This window comes from Macrotis lagotis, chromosome 4 (assembly GCF_037893015.1).
Source record: "Macrotis lagotis isolate mMagLag1 chromosome 4, bilby.v1.9.chrom.fasta, whole genome shotgun sequence".
NCBI classification, from domain to species: domain Eukaryota; kingdom Metazoa; phylum Chordata; class Mammalia; order Peramelemorphia; family Peramelidae; genus Macrotis; species Macrotis lagotis.
Window position 1 is genome coordinate 172,808,181 of NC_133661.1, and position 14,692 is coordinate 172,822,872.

The following is a 14,692-nucleotide window of genomic DNA, read 5'->3' on the forward strand; positions in this document are numbered from 1 at the left end:
TACATTCAGGTAGTCCCCAAGGTCAGTAATTTCTTCCTTTGAAAAATCTTAGGTTCCATTTTCACCGCCATCTCATGTCTGTATCATTGCTGACCTGTCAAGCTGGCTTTTATTCTTATATTACCTCCCTCCAACAAATCTTGTACACACAATTTTTTCTTTTTTCTTTTTTCTTTTTCTTTCCTCTCTCGTTCTCTCTCTTTCTTTTTCTCTCTTTTTCTTTCTCTCTCTCTATATATATCTTTCTCACTGTCTCTTTTTCTTTGTTCCTTCCTTCTTCCTTCTTTTCTTTCTTTCCTCTCTGTCACTTTTTTCTGTCTTTCTCTTTCTCTCTCTTTTTTCTTTTTCTTTTGTTTTTCCCTATCTTTCTTTCTCTTTCTCTTTCTCTTTTTCTTTCTCTCTCTTTCCTTCTCTCTCTCTCTCTCTCTCTCTCTCTCTCTCTCTCTCTCTCTCTCTCTCTCTCTCTCCTTTCTTGGTGACAAGAGAAATGGGTGAGAAGACTTCAAAGTTTGTAAATCCACACAAGAAAACTCTCAATGTCACAATGCTTTCCTTCAGTGACTTAGATGGGCAAAGCTCTGTGACTTGTAGTCTTCAAGAACTGCCCAGGTTACAGAGACATTAAATGACTTGCCCATCATTGTCAAGCCAATACATGTCAGGGATTGGACTTGGATCTGGGTCTTTCTGACTATGAAATTAAGCATCTATCTTCTGCTACTTCTTACTAATCTTCCTTAAAACCCTATTTTAATCATGTCTCAGGGTCTTGGCTTTAGAGCTGAAACGGACCTTAGGATCAGTCTAGTGCTGCTCCTTTATTTTACAGATAAAGAAACTGAGACCCAGAGAGATAAAGCAACTGACTGGCCAAGATCAGACAGGTAATAGGGGGCAGAGCCAGGGATTCAAACCCAGATACCAAATCCAGAGGTCAGCTCAAGAATCTAGTGTGAAAAAAATGAAATTGAATATAACCTCTCTATCTACTCATTGGAATACAGATGAGTAAATTATGCTATATTAATACAGATGCAGCCTGTCATGGTGGAGTTGTCCTTGGGTTTAGAAAGACCTGAGTCCAACTGATGGCTCTGTCCCAGAATGATCATGTGACCTGTATATCAATCTACTCACAGCCCCCCCCCCCCCCAAGCCTCTTATATAGGATGAAGAGAAGTTGCTGGTCTGAAATGGAGGAGAGGATATTCCTCACCAGGAACTCCCTAATATTGATGAAATTACAGCTCTCATTAAAAAAAAGACCATTTAGTGAAATGGAATGTTATGTTTCTATAAACACAAATACAAATAATACAAAGAAATATAGAAAAGCGTATATGAAAAGAGGCATAGTAATAAGGCTAGAACCAGAATATTCATTAACTATAACTATTACTCCAATTAAGATACTTAGCTGTGTTACTCTGGGCAAGTTATTTAACCCTGTTTGCCTCAGTTTCCTCAACTAAAATGAGCTGGAGAAGGAAATGGCAAACCACTCTTTTATCATCTCCAAGAAAACCTCAAATAGGGTCATGAAGAGTCAGATACAACTGAAATGACTGAATAACAACAGCACTGTAACAAAATCATATATATATATATAATATATATACACGTATAGGCATTGATTGTAATTGGAACTATAACACACACACACACACACACATATATGCACATACATGTTTAATTGAAATAGTTTCCTAATTAGATTCCCAGCTTCTGGTCTTCTTTTTCTCTCTATTTGACTTTTCATATAGCTGCCAAATTTTAATTTTATTTTTTTAAATGGTATTTTATTTTATTTTTTCCTATAACTTGCAAATATGTTTTCAACATTCATCTTTTTGTAAGCTTTTGAGCTGCATTTTTCCATCTCCCTCCCTTCCTCTCAAATTTTCATTCCTAAAATACAGAACTGATTATGTCACTCATCTATTTCAATAGTTCCCTATTGCCTATTGTATAAAAGGACAAAAATTCTCATCTTGAAATTCAAAGACTTCTACAATATAACTCCTATTTACCTTTAGAGTCATATTTAATGTCAATATTTAATATTATTCTTCATGCTTTGTATTCTGGTTGGAATGAACTTTTAGCTTTTTCCCAAATAATTCTCACTGCTATCCCCTTGCCCAGGTGGTCCCCTATATCTAGAATGAGCTCTCTTCTTATCTTTATTTCATAGATTCCCTCTTCCTTCAGAGCACAGTGCAGGAACTCCACCTCCTATACAAGTCCTTTCCAGATCCACTACCTCTCCCCCCGCCACCGCCACAGTTGTTAGAGCTCTTTCGCTCCTGAAATAACTTTGAATACTTTCTATGTCTTTTCCATGTACTTGACTATGTGCACATCACATTGCTTTGCAAAATGTAAACTTCTTGATAGCTGGAACTATTTCATCTTTTCCTAGACTTCAGTCTTTTCCTAGACATGGGTGAATCTTGAACAAAATAGATGTTTAATAAATGTTTATTGAATTGAAATGAATAAGGTTCTGGGGTGTAGGGGGGAAGATAGTGGGGTCAGAGGATAACACCTGGCACTGAACTGGGGAAAAACTGGGAGGGGGGGCTTCATGGTTGATCTGATTCATGGTTTGTCCTTATTGTTTTCTTGTCCTCTGTTAGCCATTACCCCAAGAAGCAAGACAGCTTTGGGACCTCAGAGACTATCTGGAGAGATCATTTCCCCTAAGTTCTTTTCTTTTTTAAGATTTTTCAAGGCAATGGGGTTCAGTGGCTTGCCCAAGGCCACACAGCTGGGTAATTATTAAGTGTCTGAGGTCGGATTTGAACCCAGGTACTCCTGACTCCAAGGTCAGTGCTCTATTCACTGTGCCACCTAGCCTCCCCTTCCCCTAAGTTCTAAAAGAGAATTTATCAAGGTTTGATTAAGAATTGGAAGGAGAAAGGAGGAACATGCAGAACAGATCACAAAGGCTTTCAGCATATCACTGAATCAAAAGTTTCCTGCTTTCTCAACTACCAGTTTTCATTTCCCCAAATGCAGTCACAAAGACACAGGATAAGATAATTATTATTTTGACAAAATACCCATTTTTCCTTTTTTCCCATTTGCTCCTTTTTCTCCCTTTGGTCCTTGAATGCCAGGCAATCCATCTGATCCATTGTGTCCTGGTAACCCATTCATTCCTGGGGGTCCTAAATGAAAACACAAAACTAGTGAACATTTGCAGAATATTCAACACTACATTTAAATTAGGCTGGAATTAATGCAATTTTTTAGATGCATTATATAAAAAGCAAGGTAAAATCCCTAGTAATGAAGCTGCAGGACAGGTGGACCGAATTCAGGCTGTCAGAGACAATTTGAGAATAAGAGTTATCTCTTCTCCTTCCCTTTCCTTCCCTTCCCTTTCCCTCCTTAGGCAGTAGATGGGAAATAGAATGTTCAGAATTATCAGACTTATTGTCTGGGGAAGGAGGACAGGGTGTGGAATTGTTCCATCTCCTTTCTGCATCAAGTTACTTAACCCTGATGGAGGAATGTCTAGACACCCTATATTACTGAAAGTTCAATGGTATCTTACCGGGTAGTCCAGGTGGGCCTAGAACAGAAAAAATAAAATGTATTAGAAGGAAAATTGGAGGCAAAAGTAAATTTAGCATAAAAATCATTAAACAGCAGAGCACCTCACTCTTCACATTAACAACTTCCCACTCCATTCCTTTTTAGGATTTACTACTAAACATTTGACTGATTATAACCAACAAATCGAGGCTGCAGCTTTTGTGTAGAGCTATTAAACAAATGTGTTGAAAGAATCCTTTGAGCAATTCAACTATGACCCTCTTGCCAATAGAAATGTCTTTGCTTAAGTTTCATCTGACAAAGAATGTTTTCTATTCTGTTCTCATGACTGATTAATGAAGTCATCATCACACAAGTGTTTATCTTCCATAAATATAAACCCAAGTAAACCAATAATTATTCTACTTAATTATTTAGGACCGTATCACAAGAGCTTTTCTTTATGAAGGTGGTCAAGTTAATGATAACATAACCCAGTTCTCTAGGGATTCCATTTTTTAAAATTCTTTTAAGTGGTATGAGAAAAGTTAGGGTTAGTATCAGATAACAAATAACTTCCTTAGTAAATAATTGGTAAGGATTTCAGGGGTTCAGATGAGTCTTTTACAAATATCCCAACAAACAAATTCTTGCTGTCACCAATAGGTATATCTTACTTTAAATCATTCTTTTTGGGTGTTCAGGCAAGTTAATGAGATTGAAACATGAGAAACAGAAAGAAATACTCCTTTTTTCCCCAAAGACTATGTGAAATAAAAATAACCCCAAGTGCTGGAAAGTTCTTTCCATAAATTCATCCATGTATACATTCACTTTTTTTATAAGCACATAATGAGCATTTAAGAAACTCCTATTTCATGTATAGTTCTACTTCAGGTAGGGGAGAGATAGAATAGAGAAATTTTGAGTGAGGAAATTCCTTCTCTTCATGCAAGTTGGTATCTTCTCTGCAACTTATAGTCTTATCTCCACATACAATGAGAGGTTAAGTAACTTGTCCAGGGTCACAAAGCCAGTATTTGTCAAAGGTGAGACTTGAACCCAGGTTTTCCTGACTTCAAGAACGGTTCTCTAGTTGAAACACCAAAGAATACAAATGGTGGAAAAGTCTAAGTCTCTTTTTTGTTCTTTTGCAAGGCAATGGAGTTACGTGGCTTGCCCTAGGTCACTCAGTTAAGTAAGCCTCTACTCTTAAGAAGTTTAAAGTCAAATTAGGCAGATGACAAGAGTAATACACAGGAAACCAGCACAGAATATATGCATGTATCAGTCAACGATCGGTCTAGCTAAACCTGGACAAGATTTATCACCAAAAGGTTGGTCTTTAGCACTGAGTATTTTTTTTACTTCAAAGACTGATGAAATGCAAATAAAATAAATACCAAACATAAGTAAAGTGGACTACAAATGCCCATTATAAAGACAAAGACTGGTTAGCATGTCTATGATGAGGTCAGAGAAAATTTCTTGAGACAGCTAAGTGTACAGTAGCTAAGAGTTGTCAACTTGGAGTCAGAAAGTTGTTGTTCAGTTGATTTTCAGTTGTGTCCAACTCTTCATGACCTGCTTTTGGGGTTTGGGGGACAGAGATACTGTAGTGTTTTGCTGTTTCTTCCTCCAGTTCATTTTTACAGATGAGCAAACTGAGGCAAACACTACTGAGGCAAATAGAGTTAAGTAACTTGCCTAGGATCACATAGCTAGTAAGGGTCTGAAGCCACATTTGAACTCAGGCCTTCCTAACGCCAGGCCCATTACTCCATCCACCTCACCTCCCAGCTGTCCTAAAATCAAGAAGATCTGAATTTAAATCCTGCATCAGATACTTACTAGTATTTGACCTTAAGCAAATCATTTAACTCTGCTCAGCCCTCAGTTTCCTCATGTGTAAAATGGGAGTAATAATAGCACCTATCTCATAGAGTTGTTATGTGCTTTAAGTTTGATAACATGTGTACAATATTTTGCAGACATTAAAGCAATATAAATGTTAGCTATTATTCAGGAGTGGAATGAATTTTGAGTTGAAGTGTTAATGATAGGAAAGACTATAGGTCCATAAAGAAGTGAGAGGAGAACATTGTAAAAGGGGGATCAACGAGGAATGCTAAGTGGGGAAATAGTAAGGAGACTGATCTGATTGGGTTAGTGAGATCAAGATGAGGAGTAGGAAAAGCAGAAGTTAGAGAAGAATAGGATGGAATAGAGACTTTCTTTGGTGAGTAAAAGGGAAATTGTGACTTTTTTTTTAAGACTATATCTAGGGAGAGCTCTTCCAAGCTGGAAGCATAATAGTCATAGACCTGATCCTCTATGGATCAATCAAATTGGAAGTTTTAACCTGTTCTGTTTCTGATCTGTTGGTTCATACTTCCTTAGACAGCCTGGTTCCCACCCTCCTATATATATCATTGTGATGGCAAGCCCAAGGTAGGCATTGAAGGCCTTCTGCACTTCTCTGCAGCTAATAACTCTTGAGTTCCAATGAACTACTGACCTCAGCCTTCCCCAGCAGCAAGAATTTATAGGTCTGTACCCAGATCATATTAGACATTCTAGAGCAGAGGAACTAGGAAAAGATGAGAGTTACACATTCCCCAAAACTCTATGTTGAAGAAGTCAATATGTCTCATTCCCCTGGCCATGAAAGGATTCCTTCAAGGTTCCTCTTGTGTTATTGTGACTGGTAAAAGAGAGGAGAACAAATGTCCACCTCGTACACATGGATAGAGCCATTAGTAGGATTTGGGTATGTATAAGGTTTTTGAAAAGTTTGATCTATGAAAAGATCAAAGAAGAACTGATTAGCTAATAGATCCAACTATGAACACAAATAGTTGTTATAAATTATAGAATTTGTATAAATTTATATCTATAGAATTTATATCTGTGTACTGATATAGAAATTATGTCTAGTAAATTATAGATAAGTTAGAGTCACTACTGATCTAGTAGGAGAAACTATGGGGGATTATAACACTTCTACAATTTAGTACTTAAATCTCTAGGAGCTGCCTAACACACATAGAGGTTGTGACTTGCGCTGAATCACAAACATAGCATCAAAAGTAGAATCTGAACCTGGGTTTTCTTGTTTAAAAAACCCTGATCTCTCTAGTTCACTATGTTACCAATTTACAGCATTTCACAAAATCCTAGAATCTCAGTGTCATTGGGACCTCCTATGGAATTTCCCCTAAAGGTCTTCATCCAATCTGTGCTTATGACCTCTAAGTGGGCTCCACTATCATGTCACAGCTCTGTGACCATGGGGCAGTCATTTTACTGCTGTAAGCCTTAGTTTCTTCACCTATAAAAATGACCTCTGAGGCTTCTTCTAATGCTAGATGTATGATACTATACTATTATTTGTGTGGTACCTCCTAAGGACTTATATCTATCTAGCCTTAATTCTTGATTCTAGGAATTTTTTTTAAGTATATATATTTTTTGCAGCTTCCACTAATTGTTCTCCCATTGTCTTCTCTGCACCTTAGCAGAAAAGTTCAATTGTCTGTTAGACAGCTCTCCAAAGGTCTAAAGACAACTATCATGACTACCATTTTGTCTTCTCTTCCATAGGCTAAGCATTTCTAATTCTTTCAATTGATTGCTGCATAGTGTAATTTTAAGTCTCCTCTCTATCTGAATCACCATTCATCCAAAAGTTCTCTAGTTTACTGATGTCCTTACTAAAAGATGACACTCTGAACTGAAACTATTAATCCAGGTGTTGTCTGGCCAGGGCAGAATACAGAACTCACACCCTCATATTTTATTCATCCATAAAACTTGAACCTGTGCCAAAAATACATGTGCTTGCCTTGAGGTGGATGCCACTGACTATCTTTTCTTCTCACCATAGCAACTGTGGACAGAGACCCAAGAGAAGCCAAAGGAGAAGGATCTACATTCATAGCTAATGGGACCCACGGCAAGCTACAAAAATCTGACCTGGTAAAGGTTCAAAATTTGGACTTACTCTCCCTCCCTAATTCTTGTCCCCAAATTTGGCTATCTCCTTGCTTTTGTTCTTTCAGCCTCAGCAACATGACAAATGAGTAATGGATTTGGATTCAGAAATCTCTGCTCCTCTCTGCTTTTGTGTGCCTTTAGGCAAATTCTGAACCTCTTGGACAAGACTTTTATTTAGGTCTCAGTTTTTTAATCTGTAAAATGAAGAGATTGGGCTCATTGGCTTTAGGTCTCTTCTGGTTCTAATAATAGGCTTTCCTATTTAATTTATTTTTCCCCCTTGTATATGGTTCCCACCTGCTCACCTGATGCAGCTGGACCTCAGGGACATGACCCTCAACTCCTTTTATTCAAATCCATGTCCATAACATGCCATTCTGTCTAAGACTCCCACACTGAAACCCTAGGGCCTGGGTCAGTTCTGAGCCATCTGGCACCCACTCATCTCTCAAATTTGTACTTCACATAGCTAAGTTTTAATTATAGAGCTTTCCAAGTAAAATCAGGCCCATTTTCAAGGCAGAGGGGAAAGTAGAAAGAGTTGGCTTTTTAACAGCATTTTGATGTGCCAAGTATTAACAATCTCAACCAATTTCCAACACAGATACGATTCCTCTTCCCCACCCCCTTGTACAATCACAATTCAGCTCTAAGTGTTCTCAATAGCCTCATCACACAGCATTCACTGCTTATCGCAAAAGCCATTTTATCATCATAAAATAAATTGGGAAAAGGGCAAAAGAAACTGCTTTTCTCTTTAAGCAGCGATTTTGTGCTTATAATTTCACTTATCCACTCATTTCTTTAGTACCCATCATGGTCACATGCCAAGGCATGGATGGAAGATATTCAAGTCACAGAATCTCAGGGTAAAAAAAAAGAATAACAGATATTTTCCCCAAAATGATTTTTTATTGTGCTGCCTAAAATTTTATTAGTTTATATCAATAAATATGTTTGAGAAATCAATAAATAATCAATAAACATTTATTAAATGCCTACTATCTGCCAACAATTAGTGGAGCAGAATAAATTGAATGGGAAACATATTAGTTTCTGAGTCTGCTCAGTGAACCAACTACCTTGCCAAAATAGAATATAAGCTTTCTGAACTCCAAATCTGTCTCTTTTGTATTCTTAAAATCAATTATATCACCTGACCAAATATGAAATCAGAAATCAGAGGAATTAGATAAAAATCTTGGTTCTATTGCTTTCTAGCTGTGTGATATGGTTAAGTCAAATCACTTCTCCAAGCCTTAGTTTGCTCAAAAATAAAGTGAGAAGAGTTAGACTGGAAGACTTTTAAGGTCAACGTTTTAGATATGCAAATAAATGTAGGATTCTTGACTCATAATAAAAGCTTGTTGGGTGGCTAGGTGGTGCAGAGTACTGGCATTGGAGTCAGGAAGACCTGCGTTCAAAGGTGGCTTCAGATACTTACTGGCAGTGTGACTTGAGGCAAGTCACCTAATTCTGATTGCTTCAAAAAACCCATCAACTTTTTGATGAATTGTATAATTTTTTAGCTGTTTATCAACTTGCCCAACCTTTATTATTTTTAGGATAATACAGATTTACCATGTAAGCAAAATAGTAACTACCCTAAAGCTCATCAAAAGTTGTTTAGTGGTGTTTCTGTGACAATGAACAACTAAGGATGATTTTAACTCCAATGTAAGTTCCTTAAGACAAGGACCATGACTTCTCCATCTTTTGTACCTTTAAGGTACAGTTAGTCCAAAGCTTTGCCTTTGCAATCCCTATTCCCCTACTCACCACCAATTTATAGATCTCTAGAAAAATAAATAATAGAGCTGGAAACAACCTCAGTGGTCATCAGAGTTCAATTCCTTTACTTTATAGATGAGGAAACTCAGGGCTAGGGTCACACATCCACTAAGGGTTTCAAACAGAATTTGAACTCAGGTCTTCCTGACTCCAGGTCCAGTGATCTATCTGTTGTACCACTGTAACAACATTGGATCAAGATGGCAGCCTGCTGGGCAGAAATAGTTGACTATCACCAGTTGGTGAAAAATTTCCTACCCTCTTCTCCCCCTAAAATACCCTGACTCCCATATATACACACATAGTATTTTAGCCACTAAACATGAATATTCTTTTAATATTCTAGGTATTTATAACATTTTGTATGTAGTGAACTCCTGTGGGAGTCTGATGAAGTCCACAGATACCTTTTCAGAATGCTATATTTTTATTAATTATTACAGGAGGAAATATTAGATTTCAGTTAGAGGTTAGTGAAAATAAAGATAAATTATTTCCATCAAAATTCATAAACCCCACCCTAAAAATCTAACCCTGAGAAGGTGTTGGTTCACAGATGCCAGGGTAAGAAGTCTTGTTTAGGCTCCAAAAAGGATTATAAAAATACTAACACAGAGTAGGTTAAGAAATTCATGGTCTAGCTAGGGTAGGAGGAAAGGGAGGAAGAGGAAAAATAAGATAATATATAAAATAACTATGATGCAAGGTAATGATTAGTGCTATGAAAGAAGTATAAAGTGTCCTGGCGGTTCAGAGGAAGAAGTTATTTCTTATTGGAGAGATTACAGTAAGGCCCACAGAGAGAAGAAGGTAGGATTTGAACTGGACCTTGAAGAATGGGATGACTCACTTGGGTAGAGTGAACAGAGGGGAAGGGGACAGGACAGCAAGTGGGAATTGTATAAACAAAAGCCCTAGAGATTTAAAGAAAAAAAAAAGGACAGATTGAGTTTGGGAATAACAAATAGTTTGAGTTTGGATGGAGGATTTATTGTTGTTTAGTTGTTTTTTCAATCATGTCTTACTCATCAAGACCATTTTTTGGTCTTTTCTTGACAAGGATATTGAAGAGTTTTTCCAATTCCTCCTTTAGTTCATTTTACAGATGAGGAAACTGAGGCAAACAGGGTTGAATGAGGTGCTCAGGATCACATAGCTAGGAGGTAACTGAGACTGGATTTGAACTAAGGTCTTTCTAGCTTCAGGTCTAGTATTCTATCAACTTACTTCATGGTTAGAACACAGGGTTGGTGAAATATCTCTTTGGGAGATAAGTAAGAACAGCTTTGAAGCCAGGCTACTGATGTCCTTGAATGTCAGACTAGGAAGTTTAGGTTTCATTTTGCATGCACTGGGAAGTCACTGACAATTATGGAACAAGAGATATGAAAGGTCAGAGCTATACTTTAGCACAATTAACCTGACAGTGATTCATAAAAGCACTAAATCTAAGAGATATTAGAGTTAGAGTCCAGGCAGGAGGCCTGAGAGTTTAAAGAAAGTTTGTACTAGATGATGGCAATGGCAATGGAATAGAAGGGATAAAGGCAAAAAATACTTGTGGGGTAGAAGTAGAACTTTATAAGTGATTAGATAATCATATTAGATATTATCTAATATAAATTAATTTTTCTTATATTTTTATAGTGCTTTAAGGTTTCTATTATTTTTATAGTGCTTTAAGATTTTCTTGTAAGATAGGTAGCACAAGTACCATTTCCTCCATAAAGAAAGTGAATCTTGAAGAGGTTAAGTGACTTCCCCAGTCACACAGGTGGTCCATATCTGAAGCAAAACACAAATCCAGATTTTTTTCTGATTCCAATTCTAACATTATCTTGACTATTGGCATTCCTCTTTATAGTAATATTGAAGCTATGAGAATGGATGAGGTCAAAAAGGGAGAATCCTATATTTAAAAACTGAGTAGAGGGATCAGGAAAAGGAACAGAGAAGAAGTCAAAGTAACAGAAAAAGGTCCAGAAGAATGTGGTATAATGAGTTATACCCTTCAGAGTTATTGTTATTATTTGATTTTTACTCTCAAAAAGAATCATGATATCAGAGAGCTGATGCCATGACAAGCATGTGATTTAGATTTAAGTAAGGAAAGGCCAAGATGTCACCAATATCACTTTCTCCTCTGGAGTCATCTGGGTCCAGTGGCTAGATATGAATCAGGACAATTGGAAATGACTCTCCCCGATGACTAGTACACCCCCTTCCATCCTCCCTTCTCCCAAGGTTGTGCTGTCCCCTTGTGACCTCTGTACCTATTCGATGCTTTCTTCATGTTCATTTGAACCTGACTTGTGCAAAAATAATGGGGAACTAGGCTGAAATTTCAGTTATTCCAGTTATCTGAGGGGAGGGCTTGGTCTTAGCACAGGCCTGGCCACACAGGAGGCTATTAATAATTGAGATTTTTTTTTATTTTTGGATTGATCTGTTGGTTAAACCCAACCTAAACAGTGTTAACCTTGACTTTTACTGTTGTTTTGTACATTGTGCTTACAGAAATGATGTTCACTTTAATAAGTTTGAAAGGAATTCATGCTTCTGAGTTGGTAAACATTGCTTTTGACATCTCATCTATGCTGTTGGTTTGTTAATAAGGTTTTTTGGTTTAGCACCAAAATAAAAGTCCATGATTTTGTTCAAATTATTGCAAGTTTCTAATTTATTGTCAGAATTAATGATCTCTTACTATAATTAAATGCTCTTGATGTATGTATTTTGGTATCAGTACTGCAAATGTTGGGACATTTTATAGGCACTACTCATATTGGGATTTTTTTTCCAATTACATAATATCTCAGAAAGTAAACCAAAATGGCATTTTCAGAATGATTCTTTTCTCCCATTAATAATTTTGCCCCTGAGAGTTCTATGAGGTTGGATTTTTGATATGTAAGGCATAATAGTTTACTGAATCTTCAAACATACCTGTTAAGCATATCCCTTTGGTGCTATTACATAAATCCAGCATCACCCGAACCTAAAAGTATAAAGAGAGTGAAATTAACCACAAAAAACAAAATAGTTTTGGACTGGAAAAAAGATTACTGATACAGTTTTTATTCAAAAGTGACTAATAAGTGGAAAGATATTAGAAAAAATATTCAGCAACATCAGTGGAATTTACAAAGCTAAACACTGGGCAAAATGTGTGAACTTTTAAAAATCCTTAAAATAGCAGGCAGGAAAGGTTTGTTATGAAGCAGAAGAAGCAATCAACTTTAGTTTTTAAATTTCTGTTGCAGTTTCTTGGAATAAAGAAAGTTGCCTGAGGTTTTATTAAATCTGGACTTGCCACTGACAAAGAAACAAGGTTTTATTACAGTTGGAAGAGATTTAGAGATTATGTGGTTCAATTCAACCCCTCCATTTTACAAATGAGGAAACTGACTCTAGAGATGGAAAATAACTTAGTGAATATTATATAATAAGTTTGTGCTTGAATCACTCATTCCATGGTCATAAATTTGCAGCCTCCAAAGACACCAATCTTCTATTAAAAGAATGTATTGTCAGAGTTAAACCATCTTCCATTGGTGTGTGTTGGATTAGAAAGGGTTAACACTTAAGTTGACCCTAGTTACTCGGAGTAACTATGAGTGAAGGATTATACTGAGCCAAGAAAGAATAGGATTTTTTATGCCCATGGGGTTCATCAATGGACTTATGTGCTCATACACATGAAGAAATGGATTTTATTAGCAATATGTCTAAACAAGGACTGAACATAATTTAGTCCAGTTCAGTTGAATCTAATAAGCAGGAGGAAGAATATTATTTTATTTCCAGTTCTGAGGCTCATAGGCCAATGGTACAATGGAGGAAACAATGAAACTGAAGGCAGAGAACATGGACTCAAACACTGGATTTACCACCTGTATGACCTTGGCCAAGTCACTTAACCATTATGGAGTTCAGCTTTCTTATCTGTAGAATGATAATAAGAATGAGTGGATTCAACTAGAAGATGCCTAAGATCCTTTCTAGTTCTAAATCCATAATTCTATATACATTGGTTCATGATAATGAAACTATTTGTTAATTTGTTAATTTTTATGTGGAATCAGATTTCATTTCTATTAAGAAATCTGTTGATTAACCCAATTCCACCTTCATTAAGATCATCTCCCTCCCTTTCTTCTTCCTTTACTTTCTCTGAGTCTGTCTGTCTGTCTGTCTGTCTGTCTGTCTCTCTCTCTCTCTCTCTCTCTCTTTCTCTCCGACTCTCTTTTTCTCTCCCTCCTTCATTCTCTCGAATTAATCTAGAATTCTCAAAATGGCAAGACAAGATGAACACACAATAACTAAACCTAGCTAACTTGGGGTTTAGATTTAAACCCCCTCTAAAATGCTGCCTATAGGTATCTAGGTGACAAAGTGGATGGAGTATCAGTCCTGGCGACAGAAGGACCTATGTTCAAATCCAACTATAGGTATTTACTAGCTTTGTGACCTAGGGCAAGTAATTTAACCCTGTTTGTCTCAATTTCTCATTTGTAAAATGAGCTGGAGAAGGAAATGGCAAACCATACCAGTATCTTTGCCAAGAAAATCCCAAATGGGGTCAGGAGGAGTTGGGCATGACTGAAATAACTCAAAAATAACAGCAACAAAATGCAACCTGCCTGAAACCTTCAAACAAAAACCAAAAAGTTTTCAGGTGTCACTTTAAAAGATTCTTCACATATTAATTATAGCTATTGAAGATAATAAGATAGGGAAATGGAACCTACTTGCTGGCTAATCTCAAGGTAAAATCAGTGAATTGTATTATAGGGAGGTAGGGATGGAAAGTGAATACAAATAACTTTTGTATGGGATCAGAATTTATCTCTGCCAAGAAGTCTTTGCTCATTAACCCAATTCTACCTTCATTAAGATTATCTCTATTTTTTCCCATCAATTCTCTAACTTTATTTATGTAAATAAGAATCCTCAAGAAGGTCGGACAGGATGATTTGTTAATGCAGCACATGTTAATAAATTGAATTATCTAATTTATTTAACTCATGGGTTATTTCATAAGAACTTCAGTAATTTTTAACATCTCTTCTTTTAACTTCCACAAACACAATTTTGATTTTTAGGTAAACAATTTTATCTTCAAATGGTATCTAAGAAATTCAGAAAATTTCAGATTTGCATTTTCTATTAAGTCAGCAGGTATATATTAAACTCCTCATAGCTTCTATGAACATAATTATTTTTGAGAAGTATTCTCTAATGATGGCTCATTTTGCCTATATCAATGGTACTTAAATTTCTACTTATACTTCATTTTGGAAAAATGAACTAATTATTTCTAATGGATTTCAGAAGCATTGTGCTTTCTACCTGTGTGAAG

The 14,692-nt window shown here is 36.5% G+C and overlaps 1 protein-coding gene across 1 annotated transcript in view; it reads right to left on the reverse strand.

The window, feature by feature from the left end:
- Positions 1–14,692, reverse strand: part of GLDN (gliomedin) — a 77,282-nt gene that overhangs the window by 36,770 nt on the left and 25,820 nt on the right. Inside the window, exons 2-4 of the mRNA XM_074231939.1 lie at positions 12,277–12,328; positions 3,563–3,580; positions 3,066–3,173 (exon numbers count right to left, since the gene is read on the reverse strand). Coding sequence (XP_074088040.1) covers positions 3,066–3,173; positions 3,563–3,580; positions 12,277–12,328 — 178 coding nt within the window. The remainder of the gene's footprint in view (positions 1–3,065; positions 3,174–3,562; positions 3,581–12,276; positions 12,329–14,692) is intronic.